At 36.1% G+C, this 25,247-nt stretch overlaps 1 protein-coding gene across 1 annotated transcript in view; it reads left to right on the forward strand.

Annotated features, from left to right (window-relative positions):
- The window catches only part of LOC103118192 (oxidation resistance protein 1), a 39,963-nt gene extending 15,993 nt beyond the window's left edge, over nucleotides 1–23,970 (forward strand). Inside the window, exons 3-9 of the mRNA XM_060184668.1 lie at nucleotides 3,437–3,546; nucleotides 4,459–4,572; nucleotides 8,290–8,442; nucleotides 11,730–11,914; nucleotides 15,070–15,824; nucleotides 19,618–19,786; nucleotides 23,629–23,970. Of these exons, the coding sequence (XP_060040651.1) occupies nucleotides 3,437–3,546; nucleotides 4,459–4,572; nucleotides 8,290–8,442; nucleotides 11,730–11,914; nucleotides 15,070–15,824; nucleotides 19,618–19,786; nucleotides 23,629–23,809 (1,667 nt within the window). The 3' untranslated portion in view covers nucleotides 23,810–23,970. The remainder of the gene's footprint in view (nucleotides 1–3,436; nucleotides 3,547–4,458; nucleotides 4,573–8,289; nucleotides 8,443–11,729; nucleotides 11,915–15,069; nucleotides 15,825–19,617; nucleotides 19,787–23,628) is intronic.
- Nucleotides 23,971–25,247: the final 1,277 nt, after the last annotated feature.

The following is a 25,247-nucleotide window of genomic DNA, read 5'->3' on the forward strand; positions in this document are numbered from 1 at the left end:
AATTTTGTGTGTTCCACATATGAAGGAAACCATCTGGTAGTTGTCTTTCCCATCCTCACTCACTTCACTACACAAAATCACCTCCAATCCCATTAATTTTGTCTTGAAGAACACAATGTCACCTTCTTTAATTGCAGACTAGTTTTCTAGTGGAAGTCTTGGGTGGGTGGTAGGAAAGGTGTGCAGATAACTTCCATGGGAAGATGAGAAACTGCACCTCTGTACTGTCCTATAAACCATTATCCCCCCCCCAGTAAAATAAAAAGAAAAAAAGTCTACTTATACCACCTTCCTTCTGTGTTCATTTTTCTCATCTATGCAATAACAACAACCTACCATATTGAGATGATTTTCAAAAACTCTCTGTGAAGGGATTTTATTTCATAGCACCATCTATAAGCTTACAAAATACTGTCATATCACAAATCTTATCTTTAAATGGTCAGGTTAAGTGATGAAAAAAAGGTCAATAATCAGTAGTTGTACAACAGGGAAATTACAAGGTCCAAGAGACATCTTATATTAGTAGTCCAAAATACTACTGCAGGGTATTAGATTTAAAATAGTAAAAACAGGACATGAGTGAGATGAAGGTATTAGATTTTCAAGTGGCAGGCAGACAGTGGCGCACCTGGTAAAGCACACATATCACCGTGCACCAAGTCCCAGGTTTGAGCACCCACTCCCTACCTGCAGGAAGGATGCTTCATGAACAGTGAAACAGGTCTGCAGGTATCCCTCTTTCTCTCTCCCTCTGTATCTCCCCCCTCTCTCAATTTCTCTCTGTCCTATCCAATTAAATAGGAAAAAAAAATGGCTGCCAGGAGAAATGGATTCATAGTGCAGGCACTGCACCCCAGTGATAACCTTGAAGGCAAAAAAAAAAAAAATGGAAATGATAAAATTGAGTCTGAGCAAGGATAGAAAAGCACTTTTTCTGTAGGTCTTCTATAATTTGTTCTATGTGAAGTGATCATTATATATACAGTTTATAACAAGTTTATAGAGAGATAGGAACAGACAGCATGTGTGGGAGCTGGTTAGCTAGATACCTGGGTAGGGCATGTGCTTTGCCACATAGGTGGTTCAAATTCAGGTCCTACCACCACATGAGAGGTTCCTCCAGTGCTGTGGTGTATCTTCTCTCTCTCTCTCTCCTTCATTCTCTATCACTAAATGAAAAAATGATGTGGAGCAGTGGGATTGCAAGTGTACAAGTTCTCCCCCTCTCCCACCCAACTGCAAAAACAAAAACCAAAGAAAATTCTGGGCTCCCTTAATACTGTTTCTAATAAGGTCATTACGCTCTGAAGAGTAATAAAATGCAGATGAAATGTGAGAAGAAATAAGGGGCCACTCACGTTTGAAATGAAGAAGAAAACTCAAGTTAGCAAATGATATTAAAAGGTACAGTCATAATAGGAAACATACAGGGCAATGAACTATATGACAACAAAATGAATGCTCTAGGGATCCTGAAGCTTCTCCCTGCAGGGGGAATCTGAATAGTAATGTGTGTGCTCTATACCATCTTCTGACCCTCCTGGCTTATCTCACTTACCATTCCTTCAAGTTCTATCCAAGGTGAAGCAAAGGAGATGATTCCGTTATTTTCGTGTCTGTCTAATATTTCACAGTGTGTATATATCACAACTTTCTAAGCCACTCCTCTGTCATTGGTCATCTAGGTTGTTTCGTAGGTTGAGCTGTTACAAATTGTGCTGCTATGAGCATAAGTGTACATAGATCTCATTATTGCGCTTTATACCCATATCTCAAATTTCTCTGATTTTCAGAATACTTTACAGCCTTCTTCTAAATGTCCTCTCAGTCTCGTATTTTATTAATTTTTTTTTGGAGGGGGATGATGTAAGTTAGATGACTTAAGAGTCTTCAAATCCTAAACTCCTGTATATACTCTGAATTATTTAGGAAGATCTGTCTCTGAACATGTTTTAGTCTTTATTTTGAATTTTTGTCCTTTCTCTCTACTTCTTAAATCTCTTAACCCTTCTTCCCTCTCTTCCTTTGAATCTTTTCTGACATTTTGTGTGACCATTTTTTTATTTTTACTCACTTGCACCTAAATTGTAAATCCTGGCCTGGGGAGACAGCATAATGCAAAAAGACTTTCATGTCTGAGACTCCGAGGTCCCAGATTCAGTCCTTAGCTGGTACCACCATATGCCAGGTCTGAGCAGTGCTCTGGTCTCTTGTTTTTTCTCTCTGTATCTCTATTGTTAAAATAAAATGTACTTCTTTTTAAATTTTTTTATTTATATTTATTTATTTTCCCTTCTGTTGCCCTTTTTATTGTTGTAGTTATTGTTGTTATTGATGTCGTCATTGTTGGATAGGACAGAGAGAAATGGAGAGAGGAGGGGAAGACAGAGAGGGAGAGAAAGAGATCTAAAATCTATATAAGCACAAATGCTAAAATTACTGAGGAAGGGATTACTCAATTTTGATTCCAGTATCTTTAGTAGTTTTACATGTAAATTGCAAAAGAAGTAGACATGACATTATGTATTTACTGCAGGTATATTTTGGTAAAATAAAATGTTAGTGTTTCTAGAAGTTATATTTTAGACACCATTTTAAAGAATATTGTACTTTGGGGGGCCGGGTGGTGGTGCACCTGGTTGAGTGCACATGGTACAGTGCACAAGGATCCAGATTTAAGCCCCTGGTCTCCGCCTTCAGGGGGAAAGCTTTGTGAAGGGGTCCAGCAGTGCTGCAGATGTCTCTCTGTCTCTCTTCCACCCTGTTTCCCCTTTTCTTCTCGATTTCTGACTGTCTCTGTCTAATAAATAAATAACGGTAATAAAAATTTAATATGGGAGTCGGCAGTAGCGCATCAGGTTAAGCGCAGGTGGCGCGAAGCGCAAGGACCGGAGTAAGGATTCCGGTTTGAGCCCCCGGCTCCCCACCTGCAGGGAAGTCACTTCACAGGTGTTTCAAAAGGTCTACAGGTGTCTTTCTCCATCTCTGTCTTCCCCTCCCCTTCTCTGTCTTCCCCTCCTCTCTCCACTTCTTTCTGGCCTATCCAACAATGACATCAATAACAACAATAATAACTACAATAACAATAAAAAACAAGGGTAACAAAAGTTAAAATAAATATTTTTAAAAATTAATATTTTCCAAGTCTTTGTAATATGAAAAATTACTTGTTTGCATTTATCAATTGTATTTTTGTTTTGAAATTGTTTGAAGTAGTGGTCCAAATGTAATGTGATATATTATGATAAAGTGTATGTTTTGCATCATAATTGGGTGAGACCATTACTAGCAAAAGAAAACATTCCTAGTCCCAGAAATAGAACCACCATACATATCAAATATGATGTATCCATAGATTCATTAACTGATTATTAAACCTAATAGTTTAAAATTATTTAACAAATTAAAATGATTTGTTTGTTTGTTTTTATACAGGTTGAATCAAGGGATTCTTTGAATAGTATAGCCCTGAAGTTTGATACAACACCCAATGAACTTGTTCAGTTAAATAAATTATTCTCCCGCTCAGTTGTGACTGGACAGGTAACTTTCTTTTAAATGTCTTGCTGCAGAATAGCAAGCTAGAAGGAGTTATTACAGTCTACTTAACAATATGGAAAATTTGAGAAAAACAGTTTCATGTATACTTTGAACAAAACCTTTTAAATATAGAAAAGTGTTATTTACGTTCATAGGAACTTTTAATAATATGTCTGTGATTGTGAATTGTGTTTTCAAGTGTTACTTGGAAGAGTTTTAAAAAATACTCATAGCAATATCTGCTAAGTAAGTCTAACATTTTTAAAGGTAGCATTTTATATCTCAGACTTTTTCTAGTTTCCTTTGCCATCAGCAGCTGCAGTTAGCTGTTTGTATCTCTTAAGAATATTCTAGTCATTGAAACATTTTTTACTTTGATATTGAAAATGGTATTTACGCACAGATTAATAACAGATATTCACATGTGTGTAATATCAATACATATTTTACTGTATTGATAAGTTTAGGCACATTAAGCTTTATACTGTTTTTTTTTTTAATCAGGTTTTTACTGTTGTGAATTTGCTATAGCGAACACTTTTTGTGTATTCGAAGCTATTGCTATAAAGTCCTTGAGCAAAATTTATAGGGTATTTTAAAGTTTGTTATCTATTGCCTAACTGTTCTTTAGAAGGAATACACATAATATATATTATATATATATATATATATATATATATATATAATTATTCTCCTACTCAAATCTAACAGTTTGTATTATCAAATATTTAAATAGAATTTAAGTATCTTTTTAATTGAATTTAAATAATACTTTGTTACTAGTAATAAGATACTTTAAGAAATTTACTTTTTTCCTATTTGTTGCTAAAGGTAATTGCTCATGGTAATTATAAAAATCCACTTGATTGTTAATTTTCAATTTGGCTCCATCTGTGTGTGAATGTTCTCTTACAGGTTTTATATGTTCCTGACCCAGAATATGTCTCCAGTGTTGAGAGCTCTCCATCTCTTAGTCCCATAAGTCCTCTGTCACCAACATCATCTGAGGCTGAATTTGATAAGACTACCGTAAGTGTCATTACTTTTCAAAGACAGCTATGAAAAACAAAAAGTAGTGTACTTATAGTCATCATTTTTAATCCTATTCCAAAGAAACTTCATATAACAGGATATGTACTCTGTGGGTTGAGCACTCTCATGTATTTTTAATAGGATTACTATTTAAAAACTGTCATATGCTTATTACTGCAAATAGCTGAGCTGTAGAATGTGAGACTTCAGAGAGACTTGTCCGAGGATGCATATCTTCATTTAAGGAGAGCGTTTAACAGTGTACCTCAATGTAGTTTCTGTGACTAACATAGCTACATACTAGAATAAAATGTTGACTGGATTTATAAATAATAGAGTTGTCATAAAGAAGAACTTTATGCAAACTTGCAGTGGTTCTCTTGGTGGATTTGCTTAAGCATTTTTTTTTCTCCACATATTCATCCATCACTTAGAGCAGGATTTAAAAGGAGAGGTGTTTATTATTACAGTTAAGCTCACTAATTTGTGTGTTGCCAACGTTAATTTGCATTTCATCTTCATCTCACATCCTTCATTGGGAAAGCCACTATACTTGGTTTCCTTGCGAGTTAAGGTAGCAGCAGTATGTTCCTCGTAAGAGAAGATTTGAAAATTAAATGAAATGATATATAAGAACACATTTAAATATAATGAGTTTTTATCAGTATTCTTCATTATTGTGATAGGTATCTTTAATTAATAATACAAAAGGATACCAATGGTAGCAGTTGCATATACCTGATTAACATGGCAATATATAGGCGTATTACACAATGTGAATTAATATATCTCAATATGTGACACTTTTTTTTTCTCCTTTTTTCTTTATTGGGGATTAATGGTTTACAGTCAACAGTAAAATACTATAGTTTGTACCTTTGTAGCACTTCTTGGTTTTCCACATAACCCCCTCTTGGTCCTCCTCTGCCATTGTGTTTCAGGAGCTATTTTCTTATTTTTCAACTTTTTTTTTGTTTGTTTTGTTATTAGCTATTTAATAATGATGGGCAAGATAATGGCATAAGAAGGGCACAGTTCTATGTAGTTCCCCTACCAGAGTTTTGTGGCCCATCCCCTTTATTGGAAGCTTCTCTATTCTTTATCCCTCTGGGAGTATGGACCAAATTTCTTTATGGGGTGCATAAGTAGGGAGGTCTGACTTCTGTAATTGCTTCTCAACTGGACATGGGTGTTGTTGACAGTTTGATCCATACCCTCAAAATATACGACACTGTTAAAGCTAATACTTCATTTAAAATCATTTGTATGTTATATGAAAATCTGTATTTCTTTATGCTTGCATAGCTTTTCTACCTCAAACTTTTTGTGCCTTGCCTAGTAAGAATATCACAGCTCTATTTCCCACAAATCCAGTTCTTATGTTCTACTATATTATTCACTAAAACTACATTGAGGTGTTTTGTCAAATTCTTTCCTTAAATGGGGAATATACCTCATTGAATGTAATTTTTCTTTTATTTATTTATTTATTTTTAAAGTAGTTTATTTATTGTATTTTGAGAGAGATGCAGAGAGAGACACAGAGAGAAAAACACCAGAACACAGCACAGTTCTGCCTTATTGTGGTGCGGGGGATTAAACCTGGAACTTTGGAGCCTCAGGCATGACAGTCTCTGCATAACTATTATGCTATCTACCCCTACCCTGAATGTGATTTTTGTATCACTACAAATAATGCAAAACTTAAATATATTAACTTCTAGAGATAATAGTGAGTATAAAGCCATTCATTTGTATCAAAAATGGTGGGGGGAGTTGCAAACTTTATATAAGTAGATAGTAATGACTGAATACTGTCATGCAACTTTAAAATTGAATTTCACTCTATTTTAAAAATATAATCATGGTATATTAAAGTGCAATAGTTTGGCAATATTCTTCATTGGCCTGTCCTTAAAAATTACCTTCTAAAGATCTTCCCCAGTGGTAGGAATTCAGTCCTACATTTTAGTAGTGGCACATGAAACTTAGAAATTAATTCCAATAATTCTGTCATTATGCACATTTTAATCATTGGATTTGATCTATTGGAATAATAAGTTATGTTAAATTTTGATAGATGGAATAATATGTTAAATTTTGATGTACCACTTTTCTTGTATCTCAGAATCTTCAGGAGTGAAGGCATTTCTCTTTATTTTTTTCAAAAGACCAATTGAAGTCGTTAGGTACTAGTTATAAAATTATAGTCCTGAAGAAATTTGCTGCCTTGAAAACTATTCTTACAAGGCAGCATGCATTGTGATTCTACGTAATATGAAGATTAGAAGATATCTAACTTTTTTTTAATCGTCACTGGGACTTCACTACTATAGGTAGGCATTGTTCACACAGAAAGAAAGAGACAGAGAGACAGACACCATAACATCAAAACTTCTTTCAGTGTGGTGGGGCCAGGCTTGAATGTGGGTCCTGCATAGTAAGAAAGTAAGTGCGTTATCCAAGTGAGCTATCCTCCTGGCCCTAACTTCCCTATATTGTACAGGATGTTGAACTTAGGGAACTATGGATTCTAAGAGGCTGTTGAAATCATTTTAGAGTTTTTGTAGGTATTTACAAAATGGCCACCATTACTTCACATAATGACAGTGATCAAATTCACTACTACATCTTACTTTTTGTTTTGACAAAGAGTCACATACTTTTTTTTCACTAAACAGGTTTTGCTAATTCTGTCTGAATATAATTTTATGAGCCTATATTAAGTACTCAACAGCATTGCTTTACCATACGATTGGCTCATGCTGCTAGAAAATTTCAAGTACTGTGATCTGATACTTTGCGGAATCATACTAACCAGCTTTGCGACTTGCGATTTTGAGAGACTCTTACCAGTGAACAGGTTCTGCTGAAACCCTCGGTATCATAGACAAATCTTCTACCTTTTCTCTCCCATCATCACCGGGGTACCTGAGGAATACATGCTAAGCTATTTAGCAGAACCAGTAGTTTAAACCAACAGCAACTGAGAGTGCTTGTATACTCATGGCATGATGAGTGTTTTTTTTTTTTATAATTTTTTTAAACGCTTTGCCAGGGGTCAACTCTGGAGATGAGTATGATTAGCAGTGACTTCCCCAGGTCTATTTCATTCTTATTTTACAGGAGGCGATGTAGGGAAGAGAAATGAGAGATGGAGACAGAGAGATAAGACAGTGTCTACAGCACTACTTTATCATTCATGAAGGCCCTCTCTGCCTTCCATGGTGCTCCCATGTGGTGCAGTGGCTCAAACCTGTGGCTGCGTACACGGGAAGCTGAATGAGCTATCTTCTAGCCTCAAGAGAAATGAATGAGCTATCTTCTAGCCTCAAGTGAAATGCATTTTTTTTAGTATACATCAAATGATTCATGTACATCCTATTAAAATGGTTGGTGTTTTTGTTTGTTTTTCACCAGAGCACTGCTTAGCTCTGGCTTCTGGTGGTGTGGGGGATTGAACCCAGGACTTTGGAGCCTCAGTCATGAAAGTCTCTTTGCATAACAATTATGCTGTCTACCCCCACTGGTTAGATCTTTCAGTTTAAATTTTGTTAGGGACCTTTACTGAATACGAAAACCATGCCACTTTTCCTCTGTTCTCCCTTTATGTGTTATTTTGAGTGAGAAGGAACAACACTTAGTGCTATTTGTTGATCTTTATTGGTTTTATTTTATTTCATTTTCTAAAGTGTGTGCGCTTTTTTTTTTAAGACTCCTGATGTAGTCCACCCAAAAGAAGCAACTCCCTCATCTACTTTTAGTGGTATTCGACCTGCACGAATTGTGTCTTCCACTTCTGAGGAGGAAGAAGCATTTACTGAGAAATTTCTTAAAATTAACTGCAAATATGTGACCAATGGCAAGGTAATGAATAACACTTTAGAGAAAAGCTGAATTATTTTTTCACTGAGTAGTGAAATATGACAGTTTGATACTGACTTTTATGTTTTAGTTTTCAAGCCCCTCATAGCATAAATAATGTTTCTACTTTTTTTTTTTAATAAAAAGGAAACACTGACAAAACCATAGGATAAAAGGGGTACAACTCCACACAGTTCTCACCACCAGACCACTGTATCCCACCCCCTCCCCTGATAGCTTTCCTGCTCTTTAACCCTCTGGGAGTATGGACCCAAGGACATTGTGGGATGAAGAAGGTGGAAGGTCTGGCTTCTGTAATTGCTTCCTCACTGAACATGGACATTGACAGGTTGATCCATACTCCCAGCCTGCCTCTCTCTTTCCATAGTAGGGCGGGGTTCTGAGGAGTCAGAGCTCCAGGACACATTGGTGGAGTTGTCTGTCCAGAGAAGTCTGGTTGGCATCATGCTAGCATCTGGAACCTAGTGGTTGAAAAGAGAGTTGACATATAAAGCCAAACAAGTTGTTGACTAATCTTGAACCTAAAGGCTGGAGTAGTGCAGATGAAGAGTTGGGGGGGTCTCCATTCTGTAGATAGCTAGTAGGCATATTTAAGCTATATTCCAAAGGGCCTGTGGCTATACTAGGTTTTTTTTTTTTTTTTTTTCCCTGAGCCTGAAATCTGATATGCAGGCGGATCCTAGTTATTGTCTGGGGAGATGATGTCACTGCTAGAAAAAGGACCAGAAATTTGGATTAGGGAAGAGAGCTCCCCAAAATGGGAAAGGTATATAAATATTAAGTAGCCTTAGTTTGCAAGATGATAAGTGTTTTTAGACATATAGTTTCACACCTCTCCAAAACATGTTACCCACACTACATCTACCACCAGGGCTGCCCTACTCCAGGCCAGCTTTTGCAGATAAGAGACAGAGATAGAGTGAGAGAGGGAGAGATAACACAGCACTGAAACTTTCTTCCCTATGTTGGCATCTGAGCTGGTGCCTGGACTATCCAGTGCATGGCAAAGCAGGTACACTATCTCAGTGAGCTCTTTTGCCAGCCTGTTAATACTTTTCTGAATAGAAAAAGACAAGAGAGAAAGAGATGGGGTTTGGGATGTGGGGGGACTTACAGTACCAAAGCTTTACCCAGTGCAAGTGGGGGGCAGAGCCTGAACCTGGACTGCATTCAGCTTGGTGCAGCAGGGTCTCTCTCAGGAGAGTTATTTGTGTGCCTTACTCCTTCCTTTTTCTTCTTTCTTTTTTTTTTTTTTTTCTGCCTCCAGTGTTATTGCTGGGGCTCCATGCTGTCACTATGAATCCACTGCTCCTTACAGGCCATTTTTTTTTCCTTTTTATTGGATAGAAAGAAATTGAGAGAGGAGGGGGAGGCTGAGAGGGAGAGAGAAACACCTACAAACCTGCTTTACCACTTGTCCGTCCCTCCTGTAGGTGGAGAGCTGGGCGCTCGAATCGGGATCTTTGAGCAGGTCCTTGTACTTTGCACTGTCTGCTTAACTGGGTGCACCACTGTCTGGCCCCCACACTACTACCTCTTTATTAAAACAATAGCCCTCCAATATTTCTGAGGCTCAAGTGTACTAGATTTTTAGTTCTGTCTTATGAGGGCACTAATGGTTCTTGGCGCTATGGATTTTAGAAATAGTTTCCTTGTCTCTTTTTTGGGGTGCTTTTCTTATACTTGGATAGTTGGCATTCAGATAAGTAGCAGTCAGTTTGGAAGCTTGATCTACTCTTTGTTAGAACTCCAAAGCTTCCTTATTAGGTGTTAAATCTTTCCTCTCTTCTCTCTTCTTGAAACTTTGAAGTTCTCTCTACTCACTATGCCGGTGCAAGTGTACTGTACTACTCACCTTGTTTGTTTCTCCTTACTCAGTTATCATTGCCCAGCATTTCAGTATTTAAAATACTTATTTCATATACGTCTGTATGTGCTTTTAGTAGTTTGAGAATTAATCCTGTCTAGAAACAGAATTTCAAGAACAAGAATTTAAGAATCAAAGCAAAGAGAAAGTTACTGACAGGGTAAGAAATAGCCTGGTTTTCTAGGTATGACGTTTGTTGGGGAATGGCTCTGTCTATTCTAATACGTGGGAAAAGAAAAAAAAAACTAAACAGGAGGAGACACTTATAAGATGTACAGTCAAGTACTTGTACATAAGGAATTCAAAGCTATAAATGAAAGAGAAATCTGTGTTCAAAGTTTATAAAGGCCATGGGAATTAAAATTACTTTAATAATAATATTAAAAAAAACTTACAGAAGGCTCTATAATATGTCCAGAATATGAAATTCATTAAAAATAATGAAACATGATTACTTTTGTGTGAGTTTATGATTCTGACTTAATATTAGTCAAATGATTTTTGAGGAATAACTTGAGTTTTTTCATTTTTTTTTCTCTTTAGCACATAGGTTTTTTTTTTGTGTGTGTGTGTGTTTTACACTTTTCTTACATCTAGAGGTTTTTTAAAGTTTTTTTTTTCTCTTTAGCACACAGGGTTTTTTGTTTGTGTGTGTGTGTGTGTGTGTGTGTGTGTGTGTTTTAACATTTTTCTTACATGTGCATGAAGAAAGTTACAAGTGAGAGAGAAAAGCCAGAGGACTCCTGAGGTACATGCAGCACTGAGTAATCAGCCCAGGAGTCTCAGGCATGCAAGCCCAGTCCACTACCAGCTGAGCTGTGAGGCCAAAATTGACAAAGATCAAGAGATCTTTGTCAATTTTGTGTGGAAACATTACTGCTCTTGGCCCATTGTGCTGATTTATGAACAATGGTATCCACAGAATGCTTCCAAGAGACCCTGCTATATAGAAACATTCATTATGTTGCAACTGGAATATCAGTGCATTCTTTCAGTAGTAGTGCAGGAGGGGGCAGTCCCTGTAAAGTAACATTAGCAGATTGATCAGCAAATGCAAGTGATGGTAAATCACTTTCAGTCTAAGAGCCAGAAATAACATTCCGAGGGACTTTCCAAGTGATGTTTGTAGTTAAACAATTTAGGATTGTACTGCTCACATACACAGTGAATTGTCATAGCATCATTTTCTATCACACTCACCTAGTAATAATATTTGTGGGTCTTCTAAAATGAAAGATACCTAAGATAGTATGCCAGTGAACCAGCTGTTATCATTTAAAACTAATGTTCAGTTGAAAATTATATTTAGTAATGATTAATAAATCATGAAAAATCAGTAAGAAAAGGTAGACTACTTGTGAAGATTTAAACTTTGAAGGCTAATTTTTTTTTTTCATCTTAGGGCACAGTCAGTGGTGTGCTGCTAGTCACACCCAATAACATTATGTTTGATCCACATAAAACTGACCCATTGGTTCAAGAGAATGGCTGTGAGGAGTATGGCATCATGTGTCCCATGGAAGAAGTGATGTCAGCTGCAATGTATAAGGAAATTTTGGATAGCAAAATAAAGGAATCCTTACCCATGTAAGAGTGAATTGTAATTTATTTATATCTGGATAGTTGACTCTGGTCTAATACTCAAATATTTTACTAGTTTTATTATGTAGCTGCTTTATATTTTGTCAACAATGAAAAAAAACATTGAAAAAATTATTCTTAAGGCATCTTGAAAAGTTGGGAATTGTTTCAGATTTGTATTTGTTTATTTGGTCATATAGTCCGATATTTAAAAAAATAACCTATAGTATACAATTCATTGCTGACCAGTCCTTTGTAGGCATTCAGAATTACAAATCATCTCTATATGTAGTTGAATGTACTGTGACAAATAAAAGGCAGCTATCAGATTTCTTTTTTTATGTGCCTAGAGTTGGGTGAGGGATTGAGAGGTCACATGAACAAATAACTGTTATTCCAATGGCTGTAACATAATCCTTAAGACTTCTTATTTATTAGCCTATATACTTCCATCATTCTCAGAAAAATATGAAAGAGAGAAGACCCAGACATTGCATAGATAAAAAGAAAATTTAAGCTTGGAATAGAATGTTTGTATGATATAAACTGCAGGTCTGAGACTATGTACAGGTTAGTCAACCTTTTGAAAATCATGTGCTTGACTGAAGGTGTGACAAGTAATAAAAATAAGGAATGTGAAATTAAGAAACAACAAAGGTAATACAAAGGAAGGGAAGTAGAAAATAGCTATTCAGTGGAAAAGAACTCACCCGCTCCATACACATACTTTAAAAACTGGGTTCACTTTAATTGACACAGGTTTACATCCCAATATTAACCTGAAGCGTTAGTGACAACTGTCCCAAAGTTAACCTCTGTGGGGAAGGTAAACTTTCAAAGAAGTTGGCAAATAATTTCTGTTTCTGAGGCAAGCTGCATGAGTTGTCAGGATGCCTCTCTTCTTCATGCTGTAGGATAAAGTCTTCCATATGCATTCTACCCAACTGATGTTATTTTGACTTGAAAAACTCATCTTTAAAGGTGCAGATTACAAGATATAATATAAATTATTTGTATAGACCATACAAAATTAGTTTCCACAAATCAGGTTATTGAGGTGATTAGAGGATTGAGACAAAGGCTAAAGAATGAGATTAAAAGACAGGTCTATCATGGGTGAGATTCACTTTTTATTGTTCTGCTTTTCCATTTTTTAAGTAATTTTTTTAAGGATTTCATTTTCAAAAATTTTAATTTAATTTATTTTATTGGATAAGATAGTGAGAAATTGAGGTAGAGGAAAGAGAGAGTGTGTGTGTGAGAGAGAGATATACCTGCAGACGTGCTTCAATGCCTGTGAATCCCCCAGCAAGTGGGGTCTGGGGACTTGAACTCATGTCCTTGCATACTGTAATGTATGTACTCAACCAGGTACACTATCACTCAGCCCCATGCATTTCCGTTTATATTATTTTACTTTGGGATTTTTGTGTTGAATGAGATGTAACTATTAGGCAGGGATATAAAACTCTTTCCTTTTACTACTGTTTTCTCAACTAGAAAATCACCTGGGAAAACTATGAATTGGATCAGACATTTCAAAAACATCTTTCTTTAAAATAAATATCTTCCTGTCCTGCCTTATGAACTGATGAAAAACAATATTTACCAAAAGTCAGATGAATGAAGTGGTTTTGCAGATTAATGTCATTACCATTTATGGCTAAAGTGAAGTATAAGGTTTGATTGATTTTTATATGTATGTCATTATTAATTTTAGAGACAGAAATCAAGAGGGAATGAGGAAATAGAGGCAGACAGACAGACACACTTAAAATATATCTTCACCACCTGGGAAGTTTACATCTGCAGTTGGGAACTGGGGGTTTGAACCTGGGTCCTTGCTCACTGTAACATGCACTCAGCCAGGTGCAACACCACCTGGCCCCTTCCTTTTTTTTTTTTTAACTGCTAAGGAGCTTGATTAAGCAGTAGCAATGAATAAATGTCCTTCAGCTTATTAATAGTAAAGACTTTAGCACTTAATTGAATATATAACCTGTTACATTTCTTAGATTTATATCTCCTAAGGGTCTTAATAAATATGTAGTTTCTCAAAACTATTACAGTTTGAGCCTATCACCAGTAGATGGCACTATTGCACACTTCATAGCACAAAATAAATGCTTATTTTTCTTGAGGTAAGCCAGATGCACAGGACATATAATTTGGACTTCAACTAATTTTAAAAAATTATCTACTCTAAACATAAAATTTTAGTCTAATATATATGCATATTCACTATCGAAAATTGGAAGGTCTTGGAAAAAGAGGAATTTTTTGGTTATACCATCCAGAGAAGCAGTTATATGTTTTTTTCTCAACTTAGATCTATCAACCTTTTCTATTCTCCTTGTCTAGAGACCATGCTAATTTTTTTGTATCATTCTAATTTTAGTAGATGTGCTGTCAAAGCAAAGCACATCTTTTCTATCCTCATTCTTCCATAAATGCCAATACTTATTCTCTAAGAAATCTTGTCACTATTCATCACAGCTACTTTTAACCATTATTTTTTTTAAATTGATGACCTGTATTTCATGCCATATATATATATACTTTTTCCAGGACTTAAACTAACCTTTAAACATTAGTGCTTACATCAACAAATAATTTTAGCAGTACAACTCTCTAAAATCTTATCTCTTTTTTCTCACAAGCTCTCTTAGGACTAGCTTGGAGAATTCTTAGCACTTTTGCTTAAGTTTTGTGCAGGTTTTTTTTTTTTTAGCTTTTCATTTTTTCATTTGGGTACCTGGGGTTCGAACTGGGATCCTTATGCCGGTCCTTGTGCTTTGCGCCACCTGCGCTTAACCCACTGAGCTACAGCCCGACTCCCGACTTTAAATTTTTTAATCAGAATTTTATCTAGGCTTATTTCCAAAATAAAAAAAAATACAGCTTCACTAAAAACTTCTCCTCAGGTTGACTACTTCAAAAAAAAAAACCTTAGTTATTGCTTCCCAGATACTAAACACTTAATGCAAAACCATAACATAATTACTTGGTCTACATGATTAGGTCATACTTTTTTGGTGTGCGAGATTAAGAAATATATGCTGTGACTTTTGGGAAAAACTTACAGTGATAATTTACCAGTGTTTATTTTGTGGGAAAGTACTGCTTTTTAAAACTAATGAATTTTAATTTTCTACTGACAGAGAGCTAGATCAGTTATCAGGAAGAGACTTCTGCCATTTAAAGAAGGTAGCAAGAAGTAACAATGAAACAGACTCAAGAATTCGTGAGGCAACTAACGATAGTGCCAGCACTGTTCCTAGGAGCACTGAGGAATCTCTTTCTGAAGAGGTATTCACAGAGTCAGAACTCTCCCCTATACGAGAAGAGCTTATATCTTCAGATGAGGTGCGGCAAGAGAAGTCATCCAATGAGTCCACAGAATCTGTGAAAACTGCCCATCAGAGTGGAGTAGAATGTTTGACAGTCATTTCTGAGTCTCCTAGTACTCTGGAAAACTTAAAATCCTACTCTGGACACTCTACAAATGAAGACGGAACTCTTTCCCATAAAACTGATTTAAATAATCTTTCAGTGACCACAATGGGTAGAGATCAGACTACCAGTCATTCTCAAGACACATCAAACCTCAAAGAGCAAAGTCCAAATGCAAAAACTAAGACTGGTGAGGATGTTCTTCAGGAAAATTCCTTGCACCAAGAAGAGGGTGGAGAAGAAAGTATGCCTTGTGGGGAAGCAATGGAACTGAAACAGAAACAAACCATCAAGAAAGGAAAACAAGAAAAGGATCAAAACCAGGACTCAGAGACAGAGGTGGAAGAGCTGCGAAAACTCTGGAAAACTCATACTATGCAACAAACTAAACAGCAAAGGGAAAATATGCAGCAGGTGTCACAAAAAGAAGTTAAGCATAAAGTCGCATCTACTGACATAGAAGGTAAGTGTTAGCGAGACTTTAAAGTTCATCTGACTGCACATTGCCACTCTCTTACTCTACTTCTGTAGAAGCTACTACACCTCTTAGGCCACTCCGAACAATGATTTAGTCACCTTTGACTCATTTCTCTGAGGACCAGCCGATAGTCTCTGATCTCTTTTCCTTCTCGTCTTTTCCATTTAGATATTCCAGACTCGTTGCATTTCATCTTTAAGTAGTTCAGTTCCTACAAGTACACCCAGTTCTGTAATACCAGTTTTTCTTTTCTTTTCTTTTCTTTTCTTTTCTTTTCTTTTCTTTTCTTTTCTCTTCTTTTCTTTTTTTAAATATTTATTCCCTTTTTGTTGCCTTTGTTGTTTTATTTTTGTAGTTGTTGTTGTTCTTGATGTCGTTGTTGGATAGGACAGAGAAAAATGGAGAGAGGAGGGGAAGACGGGGGAGAGAAAGATAGACACCTGCAGACCTGCTTCACCGCTTGTGAAGCAACTCTCCTGCAGGTGGGGAGCCGGGGCCTTGAACCCGGATCCTTAAGCCAGTCCTTGTGCTTTTGCGCCACTTGCGCTTAACCTGCTGTGCTACCACCCAACTCCCCTTTTCTTTTAATTTTTAGCATGTTACCTCATTCAAATATTTTTTATTGCATATAAAAATGAGAGTAAGAGAGAGAGAGTAAGAGAAGAATAGTGCTACAGTTTATTTCAGTGCAGTGGAAGTCAGTCTCCAACCTGCAGTGGGCTTATTTAAGTGAGCTATTTTGCCAGCCTATAATATGTTGAATCCTAAATGCAGGTTACAGCTATGAAAACTGTAATCCCATCGTTTTAAGAAAATATAGGTGACCATAAATATACTACTTCTAAATGTTTCCTGTATCTAGATATTTCATCATTATTAGAATCGGTGCTTTACTTTAGAAAGTAGCACTCGATATAAATTAACACAGGGAGCTGGGCAGTGGCACATCGGATTGAGCACACACTTCACTGTGTGCAAGGACCCAGGTTTGAACCCCTGCTTTCCACCTGCATTGGGAACACTTCACGATCACTTCATCTTCTAGCGTTTGCCCTTCTTCCGTAGCCAGTCAACAGCGTCAGGTTGAGCCTGATGTAAAGTTTCGAGACCTCCTTTGAATCTGGAGAGGTGGCAGTCGTTGACTATGTGGGTCATAGTCTGTCTGTAGCCGCAAGGGCAGTTCGGGTCGTCTCTGGCTCCCCAGCGATGGAACATAGCGGCGCACCAGTGTAAAGCAAAGCTACAGGTGTCTGTCTTTTCCTCTTTTCCTCTCTCTTCTCTCTCTCTCCCCCTCCCTCCCCAATTTATCTCTGTCCTATCCCATAAATTAAAAAGAAAAAAGAAAAAAAGAAAAGACTCTTGGGAGCAGTGGACTTGTGATGGCATTGAGTTCCAGCGGTAACCCTGATGGCAAAATGTGTGCATGTGTGTGTGCACGTGTGTGTGTGTGTGTGTGTGTGTTTTCTTTGTTACTATGTTACAGATAGGAAGTTTCCTAGACATCTAAGCTTGCATTTTTATATTTTATTGGACTATTGATTCTAGCTTAACTCAGTTTACCTATGAACATTTTTAGAATTCAAAATGTTTTTATTAAAATATACACAAAAAATTACGGGGTTGGGCAGCGTTGCACCTGGTTAAGCACACACATTGCCATATGCAGGGACCTAGGTTCAAGCCCCTGGTTCCCATCTGCAGGAAAGGCTTTGTGAGTGTTGAAACAAGTACTACAGGTGTCTCTCCTGTCTCGCTCCCTTCTCAGTTTCTCTCTTCTGTCAAAGGGACAGAGGAAGAAAAAAATGGCCGGTAGGAGCAGTGGATTTTTCATGCAGGCACCAAGCCCCAGTGATTACTGTGGTGGCAGTAAAATAAAAAGAAATTTTATCAGTTAAACCACTTTCTTTTTTTTTAAATTTTTTAAATTTATTTTAAAAAGGAGACATTAACAAAACCGTAGATACTTTTTTAAAAATTATCTTTATTTTTTATTGGATAGAGATAGTCAGAAATGGAGAGGGCAGGGGAAGGTAGAGAGGGAGAGAATAGAGAGACACCTGCAGCCCTGTTTTCCCCCTGTAGGTGGGGCTGGGGGCTCAAACCTGGGTCCTTGTGCATTATGTGTGCACTCAATCCAGGTGCACCACCACCCGGCCCCAGTTAAACCACTTTCATTTGTAATTAAAATGTTAGACGATTGTCAGTACTATCCATTATGCTATATATATGTCATTATATATAACATGTATCTCTTTAAATATACATTGGCATTTGGGTTTTTTCCTCACCTTTTGACAATTATGAGTGATGCTGATATTGACACTGGCTTGTAAATATTAGTTCTAGTTCCTTCTATCGGTTGTTTTAGCTATATACACCAATTTGGATTTGCTGACCCCTATATAATTCTTTCTTTTTCATTTACTTACTTGTTAACAACTTCACTGTTCCAGCTGACTTTTTCAGACAGAAACATCACAACACACAAACACATATACATTTAAATAGGATCTGGAATTATTTATTACATAGTGTTATATCTTGGTTGTTTTCACCTTATAGTGTCATCAGCATGTTCCCATGTAATAGACCTTATCGATCTTTGGATTGTAACTTGTTGTTTACTATCTCTACTTGTGAAGAAACTCACTAAAAATTTCCACTTACTTAATATCTTTGGATCTGATGGTTGTCTTATACTTTAAACCCTTTGAAAAAGATACAGTCAGGGATTATTGTAGACTATAGGATAGCATGGTTGACTTTTCGTTTTAGTGGGCTTGTTAGATTACAGGGTTTGATGTGGAGAATTTTATTATGACAAAGGAAAAAATAATAGTAATCACATTTAAATAGGTATCCTTAGACTACCACATGCCTTCTGCAACCTTTTTTTTTTGGGGGGGGTATAAAAATTAGTTTTAATTTTAACAGGGATTATTCAGAGTTTCAGATCTTCAGTAATGTTAGAATAATGAGACTATGTAGTAAATGTGAAACTAGAATATAACTAGAAAAAATGTTAAGTTTTCCTGTTTCAAGCAGATACAATTAGTAGAGCTCAGGTAAATTATGTACCTTGTATACTTTTACAAAGAAAAAAAAAAAGGCATCATTGGTAACCAGTCTGCTAGCTCTAAGTGCTTTTTCCCTCCACAAAATACTATCTTTGTAAACTAATTAAAGTTCAGATTCTTGATTCAACTGTATTCACAGACTCTCAGAATAACATATCGGAATCTTCTGCTTGCAAGAGTTAGATATAATGTGGCCTTAGTAAGTTGCCCAAAGATTTGACCAAATGTAATCTAATTGCTGTTTCATTACACCAGTGTATGTATATAAAAACTTCAGAAACTTTTAAAAATAAATTCATGGAAACCATATTAAAGTAAATCTTTAAAAATACTTGTCAAGGTATTTAAAAGTCGCTCTAAAATTCTTTTAGAAAATGTCATTGAATTATATACATATATAATTACTTTTCTATCGGTATTAAGCCACAGTACAGCATTCCTGAAGTTTTCACATTTTGCCCTGATACCTTTCTGCATAATTTCAGTCTGTACATTGGCTGTTAGTTCCTTAGTCTAGCTATACGTATCAATTTTCCAGAGATGGAAAAATGCAAGTTCGCCTTAATTCAACTGAGTTTTATTCAGTTGAGAACTCGTGTCCTGCACTTATTTTGTCAGAGGTGTAGGATAAACATTACTGAACTGATATTTAAGCATCATGTATGAGAACTGAATCAATGATGTTTGCATCTCAATTTCAGGTTCTGCAGTTTTGAAAGAAAAGAGAAGGCACCGGTTACATAAGTTCTTATGTCTCAGAGTGGGGAAACCAATGAGGAAAACATTTGTATCTCATGCTAGTGCAACAATGCAACAGTATGCACAGAGAGATAAGAAACATGAATACTGGTTTGCTGTGCCACAAGAAAGGTAAAAATAAAAACCTTAGAACATTATTGAAATCTTAAGTCAGTATTATTTTGTATGTTATTTTACGTCAGTGCCTAAGTTCTTTTGAAATATACTCTAAGGGCTGAATGATGATTCAACCAGTAGAGCACCCATATTGCCAGGCACCAGAACTGAGGATCAAACTCCCATCCTTACCTGCAGGTGCAGGCTTCACAAGCGGTGGAGCAATGCTGCAGGTATCTCTCAGTCTCTCTTTCTTTTTTAAAAAATATTTATATTAGTGATTTAATAATGATGTGGGATAAGAGGGGTACAATTCCATACAATTCCCACCACCAGAGTTCCATATCCCCTCCCCTCCATTGGAAGTTTCCCTATTCTTTATGCCTCTGGGAATATGGACCAAATATCTTTATGAGGTGCAGAAGGTGGGAGGTCTGGCTCTGTAATTGCTTCTCCACTGGACCTGGACACTTCTCCATCTCACTTTCTTTCCCTCTATCATTCTCTGTCTCAAGCCCTTTATCAGAAGAACAACTATGCTTTATGATTAAAATCAGACACTCAAGTCTATTCTAACTCATTTAATTGCTCTTTACTCTATTTTTAACTTGTTTTTATTGTACTACTTAATGCAAGACAAAGCAAATGTATACGCAGTTTTAGAAGTAAAGAAATTTACTTAAATTTTCTTAGAGCACAGCATAGTAGGTCGCACAGTAGATAAAGCATTAAAACTCTCAGTCACAAGGTCCTGAGTTCACAAGGTCCTGAGTTCAGCCCCAGAAGAGTTGTGCCATGAATATGGCTATCTCTCTTGCATAAATAAGTAAATAAAATGAATCTTAAGAGATGTCTTAGAGCGACCAACTTAATCAAAGTACTGAATGGTGTTATCTCCTCTCTAAAGAAAGATAATGGTATAACTCCCTTTTAATTTTTCTTAACATAACTTATAAATTGCTGCTTATACAGGGAGCTCTAAAGTGATTAGTAAAAAGAAGTGATGGCATTGAAAATATTGACATTTCTAGTTATAACCAGGGCTTGTTCTTTTAAATATATCCAGTGTAATCTAATGAAATTTACCTTCTGTCATTCCCCATTAAAAAATATATATATATACTTGGAATTGCTCTTCTTTAATACTCAGAATTTGTTTCCATTGCATCTCCTTACAGAATATTTTATTTTTTATTATTTTACTTTGCAAAAAATATATATACTTGTGTATGTATGTGTTCAGATTATATTCTTTTAAACTCCTACTGTGTTGTCAAAATAGTAAAGGGTCTAAGATTTACTGTGCTAGTAATCTATCGTGCTTTCCTTCAGTTTCTGGAGACTGGGAGTAAGAAGAATCCCACATCAATGACTAGTTAGAGGGTTAGTATTTGCATGAGTTCTTTGAGCCTCAATTTCCACAGGATTATTTGAGGAAGGTCAAATGGCTACTTGCTAATTCCATCAGTTATGTTACAGAAGTGTTATCATAACTTTAAGGAAATAAAATGTTTTCTGATATACAAAAAAGCATGAATACCCCTTGCTTCAGAGTGTACCACCTCTACCTTTAAAAAAAATATTATCATTTATTTATTGGAAAGATACAGCCAGGAATTGATGGGGGGGGGGTGGATAGGGAGAGAGACATAGAGCTTTTGTGAGCTTTGCCCCGGCAGGTGGGAACCCAGGGCTTGAATCCTGGTTCTTGTGCATTGTAATGTGATCACTTAACCAAGTGCACCACCACCTGGCCCCTAGTATCTCTACTTTCTAAGGCTGTGCTCTGCTATGTTTCCTATGCTAGCATTCTTGAAAAGGTAACACTGAATAAAAGTGCTAAATTCATGGAATTGTACACCTCTTTCCCTATATTTATAATTTTTTATAAATAAAAAAAACCCAAAATGCAAAGATAATGCCCACTGTAACATGTGCTCACTCCTGCTTTGTTGAGCTAGTCCCCAGTCATACAAGTGTCAGTGAGAGAACATGCACATGTGAGGACATTCATTGCAGTGTAGTCTGAGTGAAACTTGGAAATACCCTGAACACCTCACTTCAGGGGAATGAATCATGGGATGGTCATGTATGGAGAACTGTGCTATCTCTGAAAAGAATAAATAGAGCCATGGGCATAATAGTAAAATAATTAATTAATTAATACTAAATCCACCTGTTTCGCAGAATAAGTTAAAAAATTCAAGGAAAATTCACCCATCAACAGTGAACACTATTCAAAATATTAAGTCCAGGAGAATATTTTATTTTCACAATGATTATTGTTAATATGTAATTGGTGAAAGCAATATATGTTACAAACTGACATAATTATTGCACAGGAAAAATAAAATAGGAAATACATAACCTTAATAAATATGGGCCCTCCCCTCAATTTATGTGCATATTGATTAATACTGTTTTTTGAAAGGAGGTTGAATATTGACTCTCTTAGTTTTGCCTCCTCCCTTTTGTTTCCTTGTTATGTGTTGTAAATAAGTTATCCATAAAGAAGTAAGATTAAACAGAGTTGTTATGGTAATCTGCCAATTCCTTAAATTTGTGTTACACTGTATATCAAAATTTGATCACCTTTGATCAAAATTATTTTAGTGATCATTAATGAACACCTTCATTAAAAGTCCTCCAATTTTATGGGATTCATGAATTGGAAATGAAATATGCAAAAGTACTTATTACTCAATCTTTAATCTCTTCACTGTTTCAGTACCAGCTTTATGCAGCCTAGAAGGTCTTATATCTTAGGGACATGTACCAGTATAAATACCCGAATGACTAAAAATATGGCCTTTAAAAAATTATTAAAGTAAGAATAAAGTTCTGTAGTGAATGCAGACATGGGGAAATTTGTAAGATAGCTAGATCATACTGTTCTAGACAGACTGGTAATTGTAAGAGTAATGTGAATGGTAAGAGTAACGTGAATGGTAAGAGTAACGTGAAAGCTGATAGATAAATCTGTTCTCATGGAACTATTAGAGTGTTTTTGTACCTCTTGGAAAGTCTGTATATATGCTCTATAAAGTCTACTCCTTTGAGGAACATAAAATAAAAATTTCCCTCACCCCAAATATATACTTCAGTGTGTGCTTTTGACAGGCTATAATTAGAGGAGGCCAGGTTGTGACAGACACACACATTATAGTCGACAAGGACCTGGGTTTAAGCCACCACTCCCCACCTGCAGGAGGGATACTTCACGAGCAGGGAAGCAGGTCTGCAGGTGTCTTATCTTTCTACTTCTCTGTTTCCCTCTCCCCTCTCAATTTCTATCTGTCCTATCAAGTAAAATAAAAAATAAAATAATAAAAAATGACTGCTGGGAGCAGTGAATTTGTAGTGCTGGCACCAAGCCGTAGCAATAACTCTGGTGGCAATACAAAACAAAACAAACAAACAAAACTCACTGTGATTTGAAGAATTTAAATCTGTGACATTATATGTAAAATTCTTAAAAACGAACTGTTCTGGACAAATCAGATATGCTTGTGATATTGCTGTGAAGACAATGAAAAAAATGACTGTATATATATTTGGTGATAAGTAGCATTTAAATTTCTTATCCATAGTATGTTAGCTGAAACATCAGTAACATCTTAAATCATGAAGAATCAGAGAGAGAGCTTACCGAGTAGAAACATGCATGGAACATCATGAAGTTTCCCCCTTTCAGGTAGGGCCTGGGGCCTTGAAGCCTAATACTTGCACAGGACTGCCCAGCTCCTATTTCTTGTATTTTTAAGTTCAAATTGTTAAAAGTTACCAAAACTAATTTTGTCATTCTTGTTGATTATCACAGTGTACTAGATCTGTAATTAAGATACTTGCTCCAACAGGACAGACCACTTGTATGCCTTCTTCATTCAGTGGAGTCCAGAAATCTATGCAGAAGATACTGGTGAATATACCAGAGAACCTGGGTTTATCGTAGTAAAGAAGATCGAAGAGTCTGAAACAAATGAGGATTCCTCTAGTGAAGCAGCAGCCAGAGAATGGGAGGTAAGGAAGAAAGTATAAAGATTTCACTCACCAGTATACAATGTATGAATTTATATCTCTGTGGTTCTACAAAAAAAGAATAGGTCAACTTTGTACAGAAGGATGCTTTTGTTGAAGGATTTCATTTCACTTCCTATCTATATATGTGTTTTTGAGTGAAGCTGACAGCTTAGGATAATTGTTTTCCCTCCCTTCTTCTCCCTCCTCCTCTTCCTCCTCTTCCTCCTCCTCCTCCTCCTTCTTCTTCTCCTTCTTCTTCTTCTCTCTCTCTCTCTCTCTCTCTCTCTGCTTTAAAACACTAGGAAAAGCAGCCTATCAGCAATGAAATAACTTGTTGAATATATTTTTGAATATATTAAATGCTGTTTTCCTAATACTCATTCATTTCAGGCGTGACTCAATTCAGTATCTCCTGCACATGAGTATAATAGTAATTTAACATCAACACTCTTTCTAGGTCCTTATCCTAGTATTACCCTACATGAATTTGCAATAATAATTTCAGGAAATAAAATATTGCTGATTTTACACAGTAGCAAGTGTTTCACATACTTAAAAGGCCAGACTGATGCTAATCAAACTTTTTTTAACCCCTCTTAAACACATCTTTAAATACCATATATCCTGTTTTATAGAAGTGTCGTTTGTGGAATTAATAGGACAATGATTGATACCTATTTTTTTGCTGTTGCCTGACTTAGTCTCTTCTTGATGCATTACAAAATACAGAGCAGATGCTAAAATGTGATAATTTGTGGGATCAAACATTGTGATCCATTTCGTCTTAGGATCCATAATAGTTCATGTGATTTATTGTGCATGTACCTCCACATGTATAATGATATAAAGTATACATGGCCTGCCTTTTGTTTAAACTGTGAAGCTAATTTTATTGTGTCTGTGGCCATTCTGTGTAGTACATACAGTAATTTAGGGGTTCTTTCAGTACTTTATTACTACATTTATTGCTACATTATTACTCTTTATATTAGTTCTGTTCATAATAGCACCTAAGTAGAAACAGTCTGCATGCCTGTTAATAGGAAAGTATAAATAAATTTTGGATAATCAAACAGTTCAAAGTAATCTAGCAGTAAATTAAAAAAAAATTACAGGCTACTCATGGCTGAATCTCATAGAAAATGTTTAATTAAAAAATCTAATTCAGCCATAAAAATATACTGTTTAATTCAATTTACATGGCATTCAGATGTGGAAAATGTAAAAAGCCCACCAGACTAAGTGTTTCTATGAATTGAGAGGTGATATGGGGCAAACAGCAATTGTGTAAAGTACTGGAGATGTTCTGTGTTTTATTCTAGCATTAGGCATTAATATATGTATAGTGTTCCTTCTGCATTTAAAATTAGTTGTAGTAGGCTTTAAAAACAACTTAAGTGGTAAGTTTTGTGAAAGAATTACCTAGCTAATAGGACAGGATTTAGTGACTGCTAGG

The sequence above is a fragment of the Erinaceus europaeus genome, unplaced genomic scaffold (genome assembly GCF_950295315.1).
Source record: "Erinaceus europaeus unplaced genomic scaffold, mEriEur2.1 scaffold_561, whole genome shotgun sequence".
Classification (NCBI taxonomy): Eukaryota; Metazoa; Chordata; class Mammalia; order Eulipotyphla; family Erinaceidae; genus Erinaceus; species Erinaceus europaeus.